Raw genomic sequence first — 24,630 nt, 5'->3', positions numbered from 1 at the left:
CTCATGTATTCCATAGTATGGTGACTGGTTACATCTACCAAATGTTCAGTGCTGCAGCTCTGTGACAGGCTCAGAAATAGGGCATCACGTGATTACTTCTCACCTGAAGGAGCTGTACTCGTGAGGGAGTATATTGAAGATTTGAGCTGCAAGGCATGTGTGTTTTGCATTAGGGACTGCAGATGGAGGTTAATAATTGAGAGAGTTGCTATTCCAGCTAATGTTCACAGCATGTTCTTTCCATTCAGGAAGACAGCATGTGAGATGCATCAGCCTTCATACTCCCATTCCCTTCTCACATATTAATTAAGATATGCAGTACAGGAAAGAACTGCTGTTTCAACCAAGCTGTTACTCATCAACTTGTTAAGTGACACAAAAGCATCTCACTATTCCTGGACATTACTGGGGGACACTCTTTTACCATAAATGACCAGATATGAACTTATCATATTGGCCATCAACACAATTTGCAGACAGATTAAATGAGCATGAGGAAGAATCAGTTAAAATGTTTAAGGGATTGCCAAAAAAATCAGATGTTTAAAAATACAATGGGTAAAAACAGATGGAGAAAAGCTGGTTCTGTCAGTGTACATGGTTAGCTGAGAATAATATATTCACATGGCAAACTGCATGATCTATAGACCAGTAGTAATAAAAACAAGACTCTTCATAATGCATGTTACATTGTGTTGGTGGTATCAGAGATATCACCTATTAAGGAGATCAACCTGTCCTTCAAAACATTTCCCCTATTTAAAATACTATATACATATGATAAATTGCAAAATGATGTTTACCAAAAACCCTGACATCTGAAAGCACCTCAACTTTTTTTAAACATATACTGTTTTCCTGTAGAAAAGTCCAAACTTAACTTTTTTACCCAAATATACCAACTTATACACTACTGCACCTTTTGCATCAATTCATACTTATCTGAATATTGCTGTTTTTAATAAAAAAAAATGCTCAGAATTCTGTAGATCAGCTTTTCTAATGAAGAGAACACACCTCTACCACAAAATGGAACATTTTTCTCATGTAAGGAACCCTGTTCAGTTAGGCCAGTTGAAATAACAAGGAACAAATTGAGTGGGAGGAAACAGCTGCTTTTCTCGTTGGCACCCCTATATTATGTTGCCCCTGTAATACATTTAGTGAATGACTGTAGTGGACAGCATGGGGTGTGTGAATGGAGCTCTGCACATGAATGGACCGAACATTTCAATGTGTTTTAACCGAATTAAAAGAAATAAACAAAACTTTTTTGGCTGTAATTTGACATTTATGAAGTTGACTCACTTTGAATGCGAGCACTGTAGGGATCTTCGATTCGTATAGCAGGGTCCAGAACTCTAAAGATCACCTTTAGAAAAGAAAATGGTAGTGACAAAACATAGCAGAATAAAGGCAACAATAATTTCTTTTTTCAAAATCTAATTTACTGGCTGACTGAATTGTCAGCGAGGACAGCCCATCATATTCTTACCTCTCCTTCAGTCGATGGCTCGATGTCTGAATATCGTGACTCACAGATAAGATCATCAACGTTGCGGAGAGGTCCCTGAGCAATTCCAGGATAAACTGATGCACAGTCATGGGCAAAGTAACGGTACGCCTGCCAGGTACGTCCAAAATCTGCAGATCGCTCAATTAACATGGCTGCAGGGCGAAATGTCTGCAAACAGTTTAAATAAAAAAGTGCACCTGGCAATTCTCAATGGTAAACAGAAGACAAAAAAATAGCAATGTAAATCTAATCATACCTTAAATGTCATGATGAGGTGAGTGAAGTGAAACTCTGCTTCAAGATCCAACTGAATATAAACATCAGACTTTCCTGAGGAAGAAATTGCAGTCAGTAACTTTAGCCAATTAAATACTATATACAGCATGCAATATTTACACTTTGTAAAAAAAACAGATACTTAATGATACATCCTATTTTGCTCTTGTGTATCATTCCATATTATCATTGACAATAAGAAAAAATTACGAGAGCACAGACCTTTTCTTCCTTTGGTTAATTTTGTGAACACTACCTGAAGCTCTTTATAATTTGCATAATTATTATTTATTATAAATTTTTTTTTAAGTGTATTGCTGACATACGATTTATGAAAGGTATCAAAGGTAAATGTATAAATTATAAAAGGTATCAGTGTCTGTCAGGCTGCAGACGCGGAAGCAGATAAAGTCCAATCATGTTCTTTATTGAGGTGCAAAAAACAAAACACTCATACACCAATGAAAACAAAAGCAAACCCAGACATCCGCTCGTAACGAAGTATCCACTATGAGCGCGAATGTCAAACGCCTAATCCCAATGCAAGTAAAGCTTTCGGCAATGAGTACTTCAATAAGGAAATGGAGTTCGGAGAAATAGCCAGCGGTGAATCCCGGCGTTTGAGCAGCCACGCGATTTACCTGCATGACAATACAACGACCGACAGCCTGTGACTCAAGAACGTGAGTTTATGTAGTCTGATCTTTCATGAGCCACAGCTGTCGGTAATCTTGGGAAGCAGCGTGACTGCTATCGAGGGGGGCGTGGCAGGGTGGATCTCTGACAGCCACAGACGGGGGCGTGGCAGGGTGAATCCCTGACAGCTACAGAGGGGGGCGTGGCAGGGTGAATCCCTGACAGTACCCCCCCATCCAGGGGCGACACCTGACACCCCAAAACCCACCTATGCCAGGCGGGCCTGGGCACTCCGAGGAAGGCCTCCTTAGACGCCTGGGAGCAACGGAGGCCTGGTGAGCATCCTCTGCGGAGAGCCGGCATGGAACGGAGCCACGCCCTCGGTGCTGACGGGAGGCTGAGTAAAGCCCCTGGCGGGGATTGAAGCCGGAGCGATCTCCATGGCGGGGAACCGGAACTGGACGCCAACCATGACAATGACCGGGGAGTGGAGGACATCCCGGGCGGAGACCAGGAACGTCGTACCACCCTCTGAGGGACCTGGAGGACCGACGTCGCCGTCAGAGGGACCTGGAGGACCGACGTCGCCGTCAGAGGGACCTGGAGGACCGACGTCGCCGTCAGAGGGACCTGGAGGACCGACGTCGCCGTCAGAGAGACCTGGAGGACCGACGTCGCCGTCAGAGGGACCTGGAGGACCGCCGTCGCCGTCAGAGGGACCTGGAGGACCGACGTCGCCGTCAGAGGGACCTGGAGGACCGACGTCGCCGTGCGGGGATCCTGTGGGCGATCCGTCGTCCTGAAGAGGACCTGGGGGCGAGACGTCGCCCTGCGTGGAGCCTGGATGCGATCCTTCGCCCTGAAGAGGACCCGGGGGCGATCCTTCGCCTTCTGTGGAGCCCGGGGGCGATCCGTCGCCTTCTGTGTAGCCCGGGGGCGAGACGTCGCCTTCTGTGGAGCCCGGGGCGAGACGTCGCCTTCTGTGGAGCCCGGGGGCGAGACGTCGCCTTCTGTGGAGCCCGGGGGCGAGACGTCGCCTTCTGTGGAGCCCGGGGGCGAGCCGTCGCCTTCTGCGGGCGCTGGAGACGAGCCGTCGCCTTCTGCGGGCGCTGGAGACGAGCCGTCGCCTTCTGCGGGCGCTGGAGACGAGCCGTCGCCTTCTGCGGGCGCTGGAGACGAGCCGTCGCCTTCTGCGGGCGCTGGAGACGTGCCGTCGCCTTCTGCGGGCGCTGGAGACGAGCCGTCGCCGTCGGTGGAACCCGGGGGCAGCGGTTCAACTTCCCTTTTGCAGTCCTGGAGCCGGGGTGAGTGCACAAGGAAACCCCTGGGCGTAGGGGCGCTCCTTGGGACCCTTAGGAGCAGATCGGAGCCCACTGAGCAGCCTGGAAATGAGGTGAAGCCTGCCTGGAGATCCACGAGCGGAGAAGGGCTCGCCTGGAGGTCCACGACATCAGTGGAGCTCTCTTTGGGACACTGAAGCAAAGACGAGCTCGTGGGGTCGCTCGGAGGCGGAGACGAGCTCTCGGGAGGAGCCTGGAGCGGAGTCGTGCCCTCTGGAGGAGCCAGGAGCTGGGCGGAGCTCTCTGGAGGAGCCAGGAGCTGGGCGGAGCTCTCTGGAGGAGCCAGGAGCTGGGCGGAGCTCTCTGGAGGGACCTGGAGCTGGGCGGAGCTCTCTGGAGGGACCTGGAGCTGGGCGGAGCTCTCTGGAGGGACCTGGAGCTGGGCGGAGCTCTCTTGGAGATCCTGAGGCGGAGCCGAGCTTTTTGTGGGCATGTCGCCTTGGAAGGGGCTCTGGGATGTGGCGTCGTCTGGAGAGGGACTCGGAGGAGTCACTTCGCCTTCTGTGACCGGAGGTGGCGGCGCGGCGCTCTCGTGAAGACTCTGTGGCGGCGCGGCGCTCTCGTGAAGACTCTGTGGCGGCGCGGCGCTCTCGTGAAGACTCTGTGGCGGCGCGGCGCTCTCGTGAAGACTCTGTGGCGGCGCGGCGCTCTCGTGAAGACTCTGTGACGGCATGGTGTGCTCGCCGACGCTCGGAGATGGTGTGGTGCGTCCACGAGAACCCCGGAACACAGCGGCACGCCTGTAGAAGCTCTGTGACGGCATGGTGTGCTCGCCGACGCTCGGAGATGGTGTGCTGCGTCCACGAGAACCCCGGAACACAGCAGCACGCTGGTAGAGATCCTGAGATGAAGCAGCCCTTTTATTAAAACATTGGGGCTGAGCTGCAGGCTCATGGGAAATCCGGCACGGAGCCACGTGCTCTTGAGAACCTTGGAATGGAGCACATTCCTCCTCAAGGGAACTGTAGTGGAGATCCACCACCTCTATCCCCAACTTCCCCAGAAGCAGCCCGCTGAATTCGGCGAGTGAGCCGAATTTGCCCCCTTTGGCGCTCCATAGTGAGCTGGCTTTGGCAAGAACTTCACCAGACAGGAGGGAAATACAGAGGGCAATCTTGGCTCGTTCGGAAGGAAACCGGGAAATGTTAACAGCCACATACTCGCCGATGCCTTGCAGAAATCCGCCTAATTCGTCTTTTTTCCCCGAGTAACGAGCCGGTAATCCCCTCGCGCTCTCTGAGGGGCGTGGCGCAGCCGCGCTCTCATGATCCGGCTTCTGTGGATCTGATCCGCGAGGAGCGGCACTGAGCTTCCGGAGGAAATCCGAAGCCGGGTTCAGCTGCCGATCCGTCGCGGTCGGAATCGCGGAATGGCGAATCCGCGTTCGGTATAGGTCGGTCGTTCTGTCAGGCTGCAGACGCGGAAGCAGATAAAGTCCAATCATGTTCTTTATTGAGGTGCAAAAAACAAAACACTCATACACCAATGAAAACAAAAGCAAACCCAGACATCCGCTCGTAACGAAGTATCCACTATGAGCGCGAATGTCAAATGCCTAATCCCAATGCAAGTAAAGCTTTCGGCAACGAGTACTTCAATAAGGAAATGGAGTTCGGAGAAATAGCCAGCGGTGAATCCCGGCGTTTGAGCAGCCACGCGATTTACCTGCATGACAATACAACGACCGACAGCCTGTGACTCAAGAACATGAGTTTATGTAGTCTGATCTTTCATGAGCCACAGCTGTCGGTAATCTTGGGAAGCAGCGTGACTGCTATCGAGGGGGGCGTGGCAGGGTGGATCTCTGACAGCCACAGACGGGGGCGTGGCAGGGTGAATCCCTGACAGCTACAGAGGGGGGCGTGGCAGGGTGAATCCCTGACAGTGTCCATATTAAAGTCTCCAGTACTGTAAGTAAGGCATAGTAAAGATATTCAACAATCTTAAGCATAAGGAACTAAATAGCTTAAATACTTTATATTCTGAAAGTTTGATCATAAATGAGGAGATGTCAAACAGAGGTGCTATATAAAGTGTAGGAAAGTAAAGCTGCTGTTACCATGTGGATTTATTTATTTTTTATCTCTACTGTACATCAGCTCGCTGACACCTCTCTTTCTATTTATAAAGTTAGTGAGAGGTGGTGAACAAGAAAGGCAGCGAGTTGTGTGCGTCATATTCTATTACTGTAACAGCACTTTAACCTTATCTCTTATCCCTGTTCTGCAGGAGTCCATAGGTCTGCTAAATCTCACCAAATCTGTCTCACAACTGGCAGCAAAATAGGAAGGAAAAGGAAAGGGAAAGGAGAGGTGGGGTGTAATGAAGCCGGTGGGAGTAAAGGCTAGCGTGAAAGATAATAAAATGACTGAATAACTTCTGTGTTTAGTTATAGGGGAGAGACATTTTAACCTGGAGGATTCAATGCAGAGGCAAAACTCAATCAATATGGCTAAGCACCTGACAAAGTGGCTAAAGACAAGAAAGAAAGTTGTTGGGTTTTTCACTCATTTGCTCTGTCAGAAGCTGTTTTTCTCTTTACACTTGGATGAGTGTGCATGCACTGGACAAATGGCCCACTGTTCAATAAATTGCATACACACTGCAGTGTCACTGACACTATGGTGACTTCATGCAAAAATAGCCACCATTTCCTGTTAGCTCCTGATTTTCCATGTTCCTTTAAATGTTTCCCGTACCATAACTCAGCTCATCGAGACAAAAATGCTATGAACAAAACCTTTTTTGGGAGGATGTCTATATGGGAATTGTGTATAATTTATAAAGTGGAAGATGCCTTTGTGCATATGATCAGACCTAAATCAACAAGGCAAATACTCTTTTGGTGTAATTTTATAAACTGCCTCGCCACAAACTATCATTTTACAGCTTAAAGCATTAAAATCTTAAGTGCAAAATCGTTTATTGCAAACCAACTGTTGCACATGCAGTTTTATGGAAATCCCCCAATTAAAACCTTATTAAAGCGTTTTTTATTTTTATTTAATTAATTTATTTTTGGGGGAGTGGTGGCTCCAGCGGTTAAGGCGCTGGGTTGCCGATCGGAAGGTCTGGGGTTCGAGCCCCGGTATCGCCAAGCTGCCACTCTTGGGCCCTTGAGCAAGGCCCTTAACCCTCTATGCTCCGGGGGTCCCTTGCGGGGGAAATTTTAAGGTCCGTGACGTGGGGCCGCCTTCCCGTGGGAGGGACCGTAAGGGACGGTGCTGTGAGGATTGGGCAGCAGTCGAAGGCGGGGGCCTGCTTAGACTGCTGCCCCCGCGACCCGAATTACGGATAAGCGGGAGAAAATGAATGAATGATGAATAATTAATTTTTACTAGAATACAGCACCACAATAGGCTTAATAAACTGATCCAATATAAACTGTATCAATTTTTCAACTTGTATAGAAAAAATTTTTCTAAAGTTTTCTAAAGATATTGTTTCTGTCCGAATCCTAAACCAAATAATAATAAAATAATATAGAAAGCGAAATTACACATGATACTTTTAAGTAAAATAAATAAAAAACTAGAGGGTTTAAACAGAGCCCAAATAAGCCATAACTCTGGGGATTGTTTCTATACCTTCTCCACTCTGCCTAATTCTAACAATAACTACATTATTTTTAAATATATTTTTATATATTTGTTTCATTCTTCCATATATTTTCCATATTAAACACCTTATTGACCTCTCTAATAAGTAACATTACTGTTCTAATAATACATCTCTAAGTGTCACTGTGGAAGCCTGCGAGACAGCTGCATCTATTGCAGTTAATGGCTGAGTCAATCCCAGTGGCAGCTGAGAGATTTATTCACAAGTACACCAAATCGCTTCATAACGCACTTTATTCTCTGCATGAAAGCATCTCTAAATCTTCAGGTACTGCCCAGTCATGTATGTCTATTCTAAGAATAAAACCACCAAAGATCTCACCGTTCTCAGACTGCCACCAGCGTTTCTTGTGGTCAGGTTTAAAGCTGGTGATGACATTCTCGATACGGTGACTGATGGTGTTGTAGACAGAATTGAACGGTCTGCGGGAATCACACTGGAAACATTTCTTTTCCTCCTAAATAAGGTCATATATTGGAAACTTTAAGTGTTAAAAGGTCTACAAGCTCCATGTGGTTACACTGGCCGGAATATTGGGAGTGCAAACATTAAGTGGTGGAGGCTTTACCTGTAGGTGACTAACAATGCAGTAGGGTTCTCTCTTTGTAAGGCCACAGGTAGATGACGCTTTCAGGTTCTTCTCTCGACCGACCAGGAGGTCACCAGTTGCTGGGTAACAACTTCCATGAGTACATCCATGGGGGTGGTCAGGTTCTTGTGCAAGCGTGGTTACCAAGCCTAAATCACAGAGATGGAGCAACAATCAATAGAGATACAGAGTAAAAGAAAAAAGTCCGGTCAAATTTAAATCTACAAACATTCCTGTTCTAAAGCAGTATCTTTTAGACTTTTTTTTTTTTTTTACTTTTATGCACAACTGACCTTATTTGATCCCTATTCAAATAAGCCTTAAAAAGATAAAACTTAAAATATGAAGTTTCTTCATTATCCTTCTGGGGTGAACATAAAAAGCCTACAGCAAAGTGAAGACACATTTAGAAAGCTAGACAACACAACAGTAATGAAACATTGTAAAATAACTTTCATGAATACTTGTACATGAATAATGCACAAACACACAAACACCCTAAACCTTATTAGATAAATTCCGTCCAAAACATTTTGCAATCTACCAACTAATTAAAATATGGTAATTACACAAATTATGGTAATTACCCCAACATGAGTATATGCATTATTACAATACTCATAGTTATTTATGAGTAGATTTTAAAAAGCCTGGGAAAGATTCTGCAGAGGGGAATTCACAGACACTATGAATGGAGACATGTCTCATTCTTCAAACAAGACAGCTGTGTTTGTTTGGCACCACACCACCTCTCACACTGTTGCCAGCTTCAGCACTTCACACACAAACTGTACACACACACACACAAACACATACACTGTAGACAAAGCATGTTTTCACATACAACATACAAACTCACAAACGGTAAACACTTATCCATCGCACATATACTGACTGACAGTGCTGGGAAAATATATAATATATGCAGGATTGCTAAGAAAAGGAGAACATATCTCATACCCTTCCTGTATTCACTGTAACTCCCAGTAGAAAATACCAGTTATGACTAATTAAACTCCTGCACAATGGCAAATTTCACCTTGGGAAATCAATCTGATCTCTTTAACAGCAAACTAAAGCACGAAAGACAGAGAATGGAGAAATACAATAAAGGGAACAACAAGTTTCAAAGGAACACAAGCCCATTGTCTTTTCCTTTAATTTTGCATAAAAGACAAGATTAACATATGGAAAGATAATAACAGAAAGAAAGCACTATGCTTACACACAATCCAGAAATTAAGAGGATGTAATTATTGTTAATGTCATTCTTTTTTTTTTTTTATATCATAAACTTTAAATGCGATATCGTGTATACAAGTAATAGAAATAGAACATAAATTTCCCTATATTATACGATTATTATATAGATTATTCTTATTATGAGATTATTATGAATAAACTATGAACTATTTCGCCTGTTATTAAGATATTTTTTTAAGCAAAATTATGCTCCTTTTTTGAAAGTTTGTGTTCATAATAACAAAAAAATTATCAGTCAAAAGAACAAAACAATAAGATACGTTTGAAACTATAGGACAAAATGCCTGGAAATAAGCCGCTTCTTGGTTTACTGTAATCTTTTAACAGGAATTGATGGATAAATGTGATTATATTCAGGATATTTTCACTTACGTGTATGTACTTTTTGTTGTATGTTGTTTGGCTGTATATTCATATGTAATTGTTTACATACATTTTATTTTGCTTCACGTAAATATAGCAGGGTTTAGATTTGAATTGCGAGCTATGATGTGTGGCTGATGATACGCAGGATCTATCACTATTCTTTATAGACCTGAAACCCCTTTCTCATCACTCATGGAAAATAGAAGCTATATTTATCTTCTCAGGGTTCTATTAGGTTTTCTATTTCACTTGAGGGTTTTTGATAGTTTTACTATATAGTTACAATTATTACCTTTTCTTAGTACCTGCACTCAGATAATGCTGCGATTATACCGCTAATGTAAAGAACACTATTTAATACTACAAGTGTTAATTTATATATAGTTACTGAAGCTAGCTGCTTCTCAATCAAATATCCTAAAGTCAGGAGGTTCGGGTCAAGCAGGCTGGCTAACCCCCAGCTCCACTGGTACTCTCGCCTTACATGGACAAGAGGCTCAGGAATGTTAGAAGACAGCTGGCAGTGGAAGAATACTGCCCCATTACCAAAGCACACAACTTACAACCAGAGGCCCTCTGTCAACTGTTTCACTAAAACACATGCAGCCAAAACACATTGACCATAGCAAATGAGCACTGTGCAGAATGTGTACACAACCCGGAAAGATACTTATCTTGCTTTACAGTGACAGCTCTGGAGTAATTCTTGTCACTATTACTTTGAAACACAAGTGTAATGAGTTAGGACTGGACATTTTCCATTGTGCTTTCTGGCTTCACATCTGCCTCGTCCTTGCTAATCCCTGACATCAACTGGAAGACAGGACAAATACAGGGATTTTGTCTCTTCCTGTCCCTCTATCTGTCAGCTGCCATACTAAATCCTTTATTCCTCTGCATTTTTTTTTTTTAATCCATCTCAGATCACCTCCGTTCACTCTAAGGCATGTGTTGTGCTTTTCCATCTTCACTTCCTGTAGCTTAGGCATGGCTTGGCACTATGTTCAAGGTGGGGCTAAATCGCTGCTGGGCTGGTCTGCTTTGTAACAAAGCTGGCCTCCAGTGAGTCCTTTCATTTTCCTCAAACTCTATCTGTCTCAATTTTCAAGGGTGAACAGTTGTCCCACAGTGTACAGCAAGAACAGAGAATTTCTCTCTTTATGCCGGTCTGTGATTCCAGAGACGAGTCCTCATGGCGACACAGTGCTCAGTCTACAGACACGGGGGGAAATGTGACACTTAGACAATACATTCTCCACCTGCTGAAAAAAAAATAAAAAAAACTGGGAACAGCCGAGCACTTTCCAAACTGTTCACATCCAGTATCCAGCATCCCTCACAAACTTGCCACACTAATGTCAGATGTGCGTAATGATTGTAAGTGTTGTGGGATACAGCTGGAATTATCACTGAGCTGATAATAGACCAAGGTAAATACTGTTTTGTCCTTGAATCCTTCTCTCTAATGAGCATTTCCCCGTTAATGCATTTCTTCAACCAGTCGTCTTTTCTGCCATGTGAGAGCAGCAGGAGGAATTTTGGGAATGTGTATCTTGAATTATGAATCTCTGGGGGAGGTAAGATGGATGGAAGCCAGACATCAAGTCAATATGAATAAAACCACCTGCTCCATGTTTGTTTGTGAATTTCAGGTGAAGCATAATAGGGATGTTATGCTGCTATGGTAATACCTCAGTCATCTACTGATTACTATGCAAAGCAAAGATGTATAGATTTTCATTTGATATCCACACCTTCACTACACTTTTAACCATCTGAGTTGTATAATATGAGCTGACTGCTAATTCCAGCCCACAGTCCAGTCTCAGTGTCTCCTATTCCTTTTAACCCCATTGCTATTTTCAGCCCTTAATCCAGTTCTGACACCATCTCCAGCTAGTTCCCTCTATTCCTAAATATTGTCCTCGATTAGTATGACTGAACATTGCGTTACTTCTAACTTTAAGGTCAGCAGAGAGATGTGCACTTCAGCTGTGTATTACACAACTTCACTTTCTGGATACAACACTAATTATTAATGATTTTCTGCATTCTAAATGTCTCAAGTATTGTGCCATTCATACTGTTACAGTAAATATCTCAGTGAAAATAGCTTCTATTTGTTATAACGTTTTGGCCATACTATTGGGCTATAATAATAATGTCATTATGGCAGTAATAATAATAATAATAATAATAATTATAATAATAATAATAATAATAATAAAATAAACAATAATATAATAATCTGGTTAAATCATTAAATCAGTCATTCATTTTATTTTGTATGCTGTTAGATTAAATAATAGCACATGTAACATTATATAAAATATAAAATATTTATTTGGCTGGACTGGACAAATTTATTTGTTGATATTCACTGCAAGTGGGTGCTTACTTTATATTTATAGCTCACTCGTGCCTTTTTCATCTTTCCTTTCCTTCATTCGGTCACAGTCTTTGCTACACAGTCTTTGCTACAGTATGTATGTGAGGTCAAAGGGTACATCATCTATAATCTGTATCTATAATTTTTATAACCTTTGTCTAAAATGCCTTACAAAAATCATTAACAATCAAATCAAAAATGCTGTATTTTGGAATTAAGTTATTTCAACTTTCTCAATTAAAACTTGCTAATTTGCTCAAATATTAATGATTAAAAAACAGTCTTATTAAGATTTAAGGAAATATTATTATGCACAATGTGAAGTAAAGTAAAACACTCACAGCCATTTTCCTCTTACAGTATTAAACTATTTTTTCTTTTAGCCATTTGGAAAACAAATAATCAGCATTTTTACTTAGACACATTTATCGTGAGCTGGTAAATGCAGCTGCTGCAGGAACACATAGCACATGTGTCTACACAAACGCATGTCTACACACACACACACACACACACACACACACACACACACACGCACACACACACACACACACACACACACACACACACACACACACACACACACACACACACACACACATATGGCATAGTCCTAAAGGAAATATAAACAAACAGTGTCTGGGATGCATCAGGTTTGTGTAAAGTGCTTTACCAGACACACACCAATGTAAACTCTGTCTGAATAATATAAAGTAAAAAAAAAAAATTATATATATATATATATATATATATATATATATATATATATATATATATATATATATATATATATATATATATATATATATATATAAATCCGTCAATCTAAAATTAACTACACCTTTGTTTAGTTTCAATATCCAAGCACTTTATGAGTGCACCTGTTTCTCTTGTTTTTTCTACTGGCCTGTGCATATTAAAAACATAGCTAAATATTCTGTGATCCTGTCCCTCTGGTTCCAGGCTCATCTAAAAGGGATTCCCCCTCACATGGCTCCTGTTAAGAAGTCAAAGGGGTTTTAGCAAGCAGTTAGTGCTGCAAGTCTGCCTGGAAAGAGGGTGATGATGTTTTGTCTATTACACTGTAATGAAACAGGGCACTATGTGAGGGGCAAAGCAGCCTTAATGTAGAAGAGTTAGCTTTCATAAACTGCGTGCTGGAAAGCGAGATGCTGAGCTATATAGCATTTACATTTTATCAAATTTTGTTCTGTCTGTCCCTGGCTGTTGAAATGCTTTGAAAAATGACACAATCATGTCCTGAGTGGCACAACAGAAAGCATTTGGCCTGTTGCCTGGAGAGTGCAAGTTCAAATCCTGATAAAACTGGGTAGGAGTAATGGAATACTCTCACTCCCCTGTCAATCACAACAACAGTAGCCAGTTGGTTGTCTGTGAGCTCATGTATATAGGAGAGGAAAGAGAAAAGAGCTTTACTCTGAGTAAGAATAACAGTTGAGTAGATTTTGTTGTTTTCATGCTTCATCTTGGATGCACAGTGGAAAAACACAAGAGTAAAATAGTTGCTTACATGTGAAAAAACAACAACAACAACAACAACAGGCATACAGTATTAAGTATTCAAAAAGGCACAAAGGTTCATTGTGGGTTTTTCAAATGCATTTCTTAACTTCTCATGTGGTGGACGGCAATGATTCATCTTGAACTGGGTATCAAGTTTAAAGTGAACTGCAAGCTGTCTGCGCTCTTCAGTAATACACAACCGTAGCTTAAAGCTGACAACCAGTCATTATTAACAGCACTTTGAATTGCAGCCAAGGCTCTGTTCAGGAAACAGGGAGCAAGGTAGCCAGGCTGAAGTTAATCATAAGTCCTGCACCCAGAAACCAGCCAACATAAGACAGAGACATACTGAGACAAGTTAATGTGTGGAAGGTCATTATGCAGTCTTAAACAATAACAGACATGAACAAATGATTTTCACAACTCCTTGTAACAGCACATAACACCTCACACTCTAGATCTATTTCTCCTCACAGTACATAAAGCCAAATCCCGACCCCAAGGAAGAAACCTAATTCAAAACTATTCATTCTTATGAACACAATTATGTCTGCCCTAAAAACTGTCTTTTCATTTCACTGCCCCTCACCGCTGCCCCCACATAGTCCTATTAAAGACTTTGGCTCATTGTTCTGCCGAGTGCAGTTCCGGAGGGGCATTCCAGCCAGGGTCTCTGTGGATCACACTCTGGACTGCTCCAGCTATTCACCTGTTCACTTTCCTCTTGAAACACCACTCTGCAGTATATTTATAGTATAAAAAACTACTGTGGTGAGAGGCAAAAGAAAAAACTCACTTACAAAAAAAAATCTTAAAGAATCTGCGGGTTCTGAGGGTATTTTGATGAACTGCACATTGATATGATGTAAAGATTTATAAACCAAATGATGAAAGATGAAAAATGTTAATTTAAACACAACACTGTTTAAATTCTCGATTGGTCAGAAGATCAGTTTTTTATTCTAACAGGTCTACCAGTAGTGCCATACAAATCACAGCACTATGTTAACGCACTTGCTCTAATTTGTTATTGTTTCTATAGTAACTTGTAAATACTTGTATGATGGACTCCATTTCTAAGTGTAACAACAGAAGAAGACAAGTGATACTGCTATAGCTATAATTAAGGGGTTTTTATAGAGGCATCTATTAAACATTGATCTCTACTTTCTGTTTAGCTGCATTACAGTTAAAGTTTCTGTTCTTTTACATTTTCGACAGCCAGAAAGGTCTTCAGGGCAGAGGAGTCATGGGACTGCATTTTTGTCTTATTAACTTCAAGAGAAGCCAGTCTTACACCAGATAGACTGTTATAATTAATAACAGGATTGATGACAAGTTATAACTAACTTTAATGGACATTCTGCTACATTCATTGCAACCATGATAATCAGCAAGTATATTGTGCAATTATTAAATCATCTAACTTTCAAAAAACAACAATGGAAACCAGCTGTGGTATAAGATTAATTATACACTTTGGGACATGCGTTTTTTAGATACATTTTAACATCACACCACTGCATGTCACTGCAGTAATCAAAGCCCAAATCACCCAAAGACAATCACAACCCATCACACAATCACACACCATCACAACCAGATGTAAATGACAAGTCTATTTGGTTCAAATACTGCAAAATGACACAGCTAGACATCAGGCAGTAAATATGTCTGGAACTAAACATGTCTCGGCATCTGCTGACTGCCACACTTCACCTCCCACTATGTTCATTAGAGCTCTGCTTGGCCAAAAATAACACCGCCATCCCATCCTATCCCTCCTCCTCCTCCTCCTCACCTCATCTCATCACATTCTCTCAATTCACAGTTTTATCATACAGCTCACACAGAGACCCCCTCTATCCCATCACTTATAGAGGAACACTAAACAGAGAATAAAGAGACAAAAAAAGAAAAGAAGGATACTGGGCCCTAACACTGTACCATGGCAAATTAAGAAAAGCACATAAAATGATTGATGTTCTATGCTCTATATATGGATATGGATACATCAGATCATAATGTAACCTTTACAATAACACCTCTTACCTCAAACTTATATCTAATGCTAGGAATACATCAGCCTATTTTCATCATAAAATGTACCTAAAACTATCTTTTGCATTTGCGCCATAAGCTCAACAAGAATTTAGTTAGAATTTTCCCGCAACTACAAGAAAGCACAATTAAAACACTAAGCAAATCTATCATTAATCATGATAAATCATGCAATGTGTCAAATTATCAGTCAACTACTTGTTCACTTATTATTATAACACTCTTGTTTTACATTCACTTTATGTCCAAGCCCTAATGTTCAATTATTATATGATATTATATCATTATATTTTTTTCTTCAACTGGAAATATATTTCTGTTACTTCACTTCTTTGTCCTGACTATGTTAAAAACTATGTGTTATACAGTATTGGCAATTCTGAAGAAGGCCATTGCCAGGTTTTACCCAATATAGTCACTAAAAGACACTTGGAGATCTTCCTTCCTGATTAGCACCGCAATAAATGTATTTCAGTTGTTATGAATAACATGATAGGCTGGTTGACAGTCTACGCTGGTGACATTCAGGCTACGGCTATGAAAGGAATGAGTGTCTGTCAGAAATGAGGTTGGTTATCAGGTGTGCTGTGCTAGGTAATAAAAATTGTCCAGTTACACTGACCAGGATTCAACTGACACGGTTTACAAACGTGTGTGACCGAATATTTTGGATGGCACATGCATACATGGAATAGAACGCACCTATAAAGAGAATATACTATTTATTCTGCTTCAGTTTAGGGGAAAAGAGAAGATGTGTATAATAGAGATCTAATAAGGCAAAAGAATTTGGACTGAGATAAAAAAAAAAATGAACAGAGATTTATGTGGGCCTTTTAATGTTTTCGCCATTCTCACTGTCTCTCTCTTACACACACATCCTTGTGAGAACGATTTCGTTGACATTATTATTATGATGCTACAACTAACTATTAGTTAGTTATAAACTAACTATTTTCAACTTGAACAAATAGACACATCACACACTTTCTCTCTTTCACACACACAACCCAGGCAAGTATGAGCTCCGACTTCAATGGTCAGGACCAATGAGACAAAGTGACTGTTCCAAGGAACAACAACAAAAAAAAATGATATATATATATATATATATATATATATATATATATATATATATATATATATATATATATATATATTATTAAAACTCCCTTTGAATCAAGCAGAAACACTGTAACTCCCTTGAGCACATTTGGCCTACATGAAAACTCGACTGCCTTACTTTCTTTTAAAAATAGGATTTAGGATATTATAGAAAATAAAGACATCCTACAGGGTACACAATATTCAGACCAAAGAAGGGTCATTACAGGGCACCCCGGTTGCCCTACATGCATTTAACCAGAAATTTTTGTAGACCTCTAGTGATTTTAACAAGTTTTATAGGAACCAGGATCAGACCCATAAATCACAAGCCAAGAAATTCAGGTAAAAAAACTTTGAGGACCGTGTCTTGTCTATACCTTGTGACCTTGTGATGGCTTATAGTAGAAATACTTGGATCATTCAGTGTAAATTCAGGCATTGGGAGTTAAGTATAAGTTAAGTAAAGAGTATAACAATGTTAGAATGTTATAAATACAGTATAATATAAGGAAGGAAGGAAGTTTGGACTTACCAGAGAATAACAGCAGGAGCAAAGTGCACATTTTGGGAAGATGCTTTACTTGTTTTACTTCCCTGCGCGTCGGAAAGAGGATTAATGGCACATATATACCGTTACTGATAAATATTGGTCTAAAAAATCAAGTCTGACACGATTTAAGACAAAATCATGTGAGAAAATCTCATTCAGTCGGTTGCGAATAGGATACTTACAGCGTTACTCACTACCGCAGGCTGAAGCAGCTGAGGTTCACCAGTCTTCCCCACAAACCCGACTGACCACAGCTCTGACTTTCTGAAGAAGCCTCGAAATGTGTCAGCAAAAACACGCAGTGGATTTGGAGTCTTCCTGTTCCTGAGCCACAATTATCAACGCTGGAGTGTGACAAAAATGAAAAGAAAGAAAGAAAGAAAGAAAGAAAAAAACAAGGCTCCTAATACATGCTGAGTGAAGTCAGCTTCAGTGTTTTTGGGACTTCTAAACTGTCGGGCGCGCGCATTTGAAAAAAGAAAAAAAAAAGAAAAAAAAACCCTGCGCGAGCCTATTTGAAAGCGTTCGCGTGCGCTGTCAGAGGCAGCGTGTGGTCTTTAAACAGCCTCATTGGTGCGTGATGAAGCTGAAATATTTACTCTCTGAGGAAAAGAGTGTCGAACTTTCCCTTTCCTGTCTCTAGGAGAGGAAATCAATTATATTTCACATTGAAAGAGGCAAATCATTCATTATTGAACACCCAGTACCCCCCCCCCCCCCCCCCCCCACACACACACACACACAGAGCACCATGCACACATGCAGTACCCTAAAACATGCTCCTTTGCACTCTTAGAATTTAGAATAACCAACTCACCCATATTGTTGTTAATCTAAGCTATATTATTTACACTGGTTAGCTTGTTTATGTAACGCGCAGTCCTTAAAAGCAATTAACTGAACGTTAGACTGTGCATAATTGAGCGTATGAACAATTTCAAACGTATACTTTTTTGGAGGTATATGGGGAAACCATTAAACCTGAACACAAATCCACATGGACAAGAGGAAAACATGGGACTCAGGACTGAAACAGGGACCATGAGGTGGTAATACTCCTCACTGAGAAGCCACATTGGCATACCAAGACCCAGTCCCAAGATCAAGACCAAGACCCAATATGTCAAAGTGTTGATATTTTGTGTGAGCACTATTGTTATTCCTAAATCCTCCTGGGCATGGAATTCAGCAGAGCTTCACATGTTGCTGCTGGAATCCTCTTTCACTTCTACATAATGACATAGCAGAGCTGCTGGATGTTAGACACATGGTGCTTCTCCACCTTCTGCTTGAGGATGCCCCACAGGTGCTCTATAGGGTTCAGGTCTGGAGACATACTTGGCCTTCTTCTTCAGAATGTCACAGTACATGTTGGAATACATGTTTCCCTCAATAAACCGCAGATCCCCAGTACCAGCAGCACTCATGCAGACCCAGACCATGATGCTACCACCACCATGCTTGACTGTAGGCAAGACACAATTTTCTTGGCATCGCCACACATGCTGGCACCATCTGAGCCAAACAAGTTTATCTTAGTCTCTTCAGACTACAGAACATGGTTTTATGCTTTTGGACAGGTTCTCTTCAGCAAACTGTTTGCAGGCTTTCTTGTAAACCAGATTCAGAAGAGGCTTCCTTCTGGGATGACGGCCATGCAAACCAACTTGTTGCAGTGTGTGGCATATGGTCTGAGCACTGACAAGGAACCATCCATTCCAAAGCAATGCTGGCATTACTTATGCGTCGGTTTTTTGAAGCCAGCTTCTGCACCTAACGCACAGCACAAGGACTTGAATTCTATGATTGACTCTTGCGGGGCCTGTTCTGAGTGGAACCTGTCTTGGAAAACCTCTGTATAACATTGGCCACTGTACTGTAACTCAGTTTAAGGATGTTATATTACCTTTATTTAACCAGGTAGAAACTCACTGAGATTAAAAATCTCATTCACATGAATGACCTGGCCAAGATGAGCAGCAATACATTCAGTTACAGACTTACACATCACAAATACAGTTAAAACAATTACATTTCACAAACAAAGTTTAAAAACAGTTACATTTCACAAAGTCGTCTTCCAGTTGCCAAACAGCTACTTTGAACTGGTCCATGGAGAGAAGATTTTGCAACTTCAATTTCGATTGGATAAGATTCCAGTCAAACGGTGCTGCATACACAAAAGATTTCTTACCCAGTTCAGTTCTAGCAAAAGGAACTGACAGCGTATAGCAATTTTGAGAGCGTAAAGAGTATTTCGTAACAGATTTCTGTTGCGTTAAACTGCAAAGGTACGAAGGTAACATCCCCAAGATAGCTTTATAAATAATTATGTACCAGTGAATTTTTCTCCTACTGAACAGAGAGGGCCAGCCCACGCTTTTATACAAGGTACAATGATGCACAGAAGATTTACAATTTAATATAAACCTTAGGGCACCATGATAAACAGCATCTAAGGTAGAGAGAATAGAGATTGAAACTGATATACTACATCACCATAATCAAGTACAGATAAAAAAAAGTAGCAGAAATCAATTTCTTTCACGCATTAAATGACCAACAAAACTTGTTCCTAAAATAAAACCCAAGCCTAATTTTTTATTTTTTCTTCAGTTGAGTAATATGAGAGCCAAATGAAAAAGCATCATCGACAATGATGCCAAGGTATTTGTACTCTTTGACTAATTTAATCATTGAACCTTGTAGTGTCTGAAGAGAAATCAAATTACCTTCGAGTTTCTTTGAACCCGAGAACACCATATATTTACTTTTATCACTATTTAAAACAAGCTTTAAATTAGAAAGCCGTGACTGAATGACATTAAAAGCTAACTGCACAGAGGAAGCACTACAGTACAGGACAGTGTCGTCTGCATAAAAATGGAGATTAACATCTTGTATTGCATGATCAAGACTGTTAATATAAATAGTGAATAAAAGGGGCCCCAACACAGATCCTTGGGGAACACCTTTAGCAGTAACTAATGAACTAGATAAACATCTTTCAAATTGGACACATTGAGTTCTTCGACTTAAATAATTTTTAAACCAAGAAATTACGTAACTTGATAAACCAACACTTTTCAATCTATGCAACAGTATGTCATGGTCCACCGTGTCAAAAGCCTTAGATAAATCAATAAAAAGAGAGGCACAGAAATTATCTTTATCAATTGACCCCACTATGTAATTTAAAACTTTCAAAACAGCTGTAGTGGTACTATGATTTTTGCGGAATCCAGATTGATTTATAGACAACACTTTGTTTGTATTCAAATAACAAGTAAGCTGTTCACTAACAAAACGGTCTAAAATCTTAGTTAAAACACAAAGCTTTGAAATTGGTCTGTAGTTATCTATCTCCACAGGATCTCCCCCTTTTAACAGAGGTAATACAAAAGCTGATTTCCATATTTCCGGAACAACACCAGTATTTAGTGAGAGATTAAAAATGTAAGTTAATGGGGAAGTAATAATATCTGCAGCTAATTTCAGATATAAGGGATCCACATGATCAGGGCCTGGTGACTTATTTGTGTCCAGTGATCTGAGTGCTTTTTAAACATCTGAGTTCTTGATTTGTTTAAACCTGAACTCCTCCTTTTTTAAATGACTTTCTGCATTCCTAAAGTCTAAATTACAATCCAGACATGTAATATTTTGTCAAACAAAGCACCAGATACAACAAAATGATTGTTAAAACAATTGAGCATCTGCTCTTTATCTGAAATACTAGAGGAATCCATATTTATACATGTAGGAAAACTAGAGCTAATCTTACTTCCTCTAAGCTGTTTTATATTCTGCCAAAATTTCTTTGGATTATTTGAGTTAGCAGTATTTGCAATAAAATAATCAGCCTTAGCTTTTCTAATAGCAGCTGTACATCGATTTCGAAGCTGCCTGAAACAGATCCAATCTGAGCATTAATTGGATTGTCTAGCTATTGCCCACGCAACATCACGCTCACGAATAAGAGCAGATAGAGTTTCAGAAAACCAAAGGTTATTTCTACCTTTAACTCTGAATTTTTTAAACGGGGCGTGCTTATTGATAGACGATATTAAACCTTCATAAAAAAAATTCCAAGCAGACTCAACATCGGGAATAAGGAAAATCCTGTCCCAGTCATACAGTGCTATATCAAAGAGAAAACCTTGCTCAGTAAAATGCCCCAAACATCGCCTTGTAATAATACGAGGCTTATACTTCGGTAACTTTGTATCCCTAACTGTAGCAATGATGCAATGGTCACTAACATCATTAGCAAATACTGAGGCCAAAGAGTACTTATGGGGAGTGTTGCTAAAAATTAGATCAATTAATGTGGACTTTTTAGGATCCTTCAAATTTGGTCTGGTAGGAGTCTCTACTAACTGAAAGAGATTCAAAGTATCACAGATTGTTTTGAAACTATCAGATGCCGGCTGTAACCAGTTCACATTAAAATCACCCATAAGTACTAACTCCTTATAATTCAAAGAAGCCAATGTATGCATTAAGGAGGCAATAGCATCATTACTAGCTGATGGAGGTCTATAACATCCAACTATAGTAAGATGCAAGGTTTTAGAAACAATAAGATTTAAAGCAAAAAATTCGTATGTGTTTACTACTGACTCAACAGTGAGACTTCAAATCTATCCTTAACATAAACTGCCACCCCCCCCTCCCCTCTTTGGTCTATCAGCCCTATAAACAGTATAACCATCTATACCTATGATTTTATCTGAAACCGTCCTATTGAGCCAGGTTTCAGATATTACCAAAACATCAGGGCTTGTATTCATTGCCCAAATACGCACCATATCCAACTTGGGGAGCAGACTTCTCACATTCATATGAATAAAACCCAGGCCTGATCTAGATCTAAAATCAGCCGGAACTTTAAAAGTAGGATCACAATCATTAAATGGACCAGGGTTTGGAGAAACATTTCCAGATATAAGTAACATAAGAATTATAAAACTCCGTCATCTCACCGTCTTACTTACACTTCTAGCAGATGAGTTTAAAAAAGTGGAGTAATTCACAATGCAATATTCAGTTTGTGCCTGAAAAGGCATAAAATCATCAAACACAAAATTTAAAAGCAATACCTTCAATTGGTGATCCCATGCAAAATATACATATGTGTACACACCCATACTTGTCAAGATTGTCAATTCTAAAACAGCAGGGAATTCATGATGTAAAGTGGAGACTGAATCATACCTGTAGTTGACGTTTCCCAGGTTGATTATTATAAAAAGTGAAACCACCAGCGCGGTGCAAATAGAATTTACGTTCCGCATTGTTCTAAAATCCACAGGTAATGACCACAAGAGTAATCAAGTCGTTCCTTGTTGATGAAAAATGCACCCCAGATCGTTATTGATCTTCTTATAACCTCTATAGTCTTTGTGGAGAGCAACAATTCTAACTTTTAAATCCTCAGAGAGTTCTTTGCCATTAGGTGCCATGTTGAACATCCATACACACACACACACATATATATATATATATATATATATATATATATATATATATATATATATATATATATATATATATATATATATATATATACATACATATACAGTGCCTTGCGAAAGTATTCGGCCCCCTTGAACTTTGCGACCTTTTGCCACATTTCAGGCTTCAAACATAAAGATATGAAACTGTAATTTTTTGTGAAGAATCAACAACAAGTGGGACACAATCATGAAGTGGAACGAAATTTATTGGATATTTCGAACTTTTTTAACAAATAAAAAACTGAAAAATTGGGCGTGCAAAATTATTCAGCCCCTTTACTTTCAGTGCAGCAAACTCTCTCCAGAAGTTCAGTGAGGATCTCTGAATGATCCAATGTTGACCTAAATGACTAATGATGATAAATAGAATCCACCTGTGTGTAATCAAGTCTCCGTATAAATGCACCTGCACTGTGATAGTCTCAGAGGTCCGTTTAAAGCGCAGAGAGCATCATGAAGAACAAGTAACACACCAGGCAGGTCCGAGATACTGTTGTGGAGAAGTTTAAAGCCAGATTTGGATAAAAAAAAGATTTCCCAAGCTTTAAACATCCCAAGGAGCACTGTGCAAGCGATAATATTGAAATGGAAGGAGTATCAGACCACTGCAAATCTACCAAGACCTGGCCGTCCCTCTAAACTTTCAGTTCATACAAGGAGAAGACTGATCAGAGATGCAGCCAAGAGGCCCATGATCACTCTGGATGAACTGGAGAGATCTACAGCTGAGGTGGGAGACTCTGTCCATAGGACAACAATCAGTCGTATACTGCACAAATCTGGCCTTTATGGAAGAGTGACAAGAAGAAAGCCATTTCTTAAAGATATCCATAAAAAGTGTCGTTTGAAGTTTGCCACAAGCCACCTGGGAGACACACAAAACATGTGGAAGACGGTGCTCTGGTCAGATGAAATCAAAATCGAACTTTTTGGCAACAATGCAAAACGTTATGTTCGGCGTAAAAGCAACACAGCTCATCACCCTGAACACACCATCCCCACTGTCAAACATGGTGGTGGCAGCATCATGGTTTGGGCCTGCTTTTCTTCAGAAAATCCAATCGAGAATCTGTGGAAAGAACTGAAAACTGCTGTTCACAAATGCTCTCCATCCAACCTCACTGAGCTCGAGCTGTTTTGCAAGGAGGAATGGGCAAAAATTTCAGTCTCTCGATGTGCAAAACTGATAGAGACATACCCCAAGCGACTTACAGCTGTAATCGCAGCAAAAGGTGGCGCTACAAAGTTAACTTAAGGGGGCTGAATAATTTTGCACGCCCAATTTTTCAGTTTTTTATTTGTTAAAAAAGTTTTAAATATCCAATAAATTTCATTCCACTTCATGATTGTGTCTCACTTGTTGTAAAACTGTAAAAAATTACAGTTTTATATCTTTATGTTTGAAGCCTGAAATGTGGCAAAAGATCGCAAAGTTCAAGGGGGCCGAATACTTTCGCAAGGCACTGTATATATATATATATATATATGTATGTGTGTATAATGTTATTGAGAGTATTGGATATGAATGCACGATATAAAGTCGTAAAGTGCAATGATCCTTATTTGAAGAGGATTTTCACACCAAGAACATTTTGCTGGCACTCTAATGCAGACTCAAGACCAGAATTGTAAAAGTACAAAAAGTGTAAAAAAAAAAATAAATCACGGAAGCCTCATTGGAATTTAATTCCAAATTTTGTTTCAAATGTATATGTAATGTATCAAATGTATATTTAGAACTTCAGCAATTCACTCACATTACAGTAATAAAGAGAATTCCTTTTTGAGAAGTTTAACTGAAATGTTTCTAAATGGCCTAAAAATAGAGGTAACATTTTCTTTAAAAAAACAACAATAAAAACACCTGAGCACC

At 40.5% G+C, this 24,630-nt stretch overlaps 1 protein-coding gene across 3 annotated transcripts in view; it reads right to left on the bottom strand.

The window, feature by feature from the left end:
- Positions 1-17,558, bottom strand: part of lamb2 (laminin, beta 2 (laminin S)) — a 32,334-nt gene extending 14,776 nt beyond the window's left edge. For 2 of the 3 annotated variants that reach the window (XM_083569983.1, XM_083569985.1), the window contains exons 1-7: positions 17,421-17,558; positions 17,221-17,301; positions 7,958-8,127; positions 7,711-7,846; positions 1,773-1,846; positions 1,496-1,684; positions 1,309-1,372 (exon numbers count right to left, since the gene is read on the bottom strand). In XM_083569983.1, coding sequence (XP_083426109.1) covers positions 1,309-1,372; positions 1,496-1,684; positions 1,773-1,846; positions 7,711-7,846; positions 7,958-8,127; positions 17,221-17,251 — 664 coding nt within the window. In that variant the 5' untranslated portion in view covers positions 17,252-17,301; positions 17,421-17,558. The remainder of the gene's footprint in view (positions 1-1,308; positions 1,373-1,495; positions 1,685-1,772; positions 1,847-7,710; positions 7,847-7,957; positions 8,128-17,220; positions 17,302-17,420) is intronic. The other variant, XM_083569984.1, reaches the window with a different exon arrangement.
- Between the last annotated feature and the right edge of the window lie 7,072 nt (positions 17,559-24,630).

Source organism: Silurus aristotelis, assembly GCF_946808225.1.
Source record: "Silurus aristotelis genome assembly, chromosome: 19".
In the NCBI taxonomy this organism is placed as follows: Eukaryota; Metazoa; Chordata; class Actinopteri; order Siluriformes; family Siluridae; genus Silurus; species Silurus aristotelis.
Note: the sequence above shows the minus strand (reverse complement) of the source record. Positions and strands in the feature narration are given on the sequence as shown.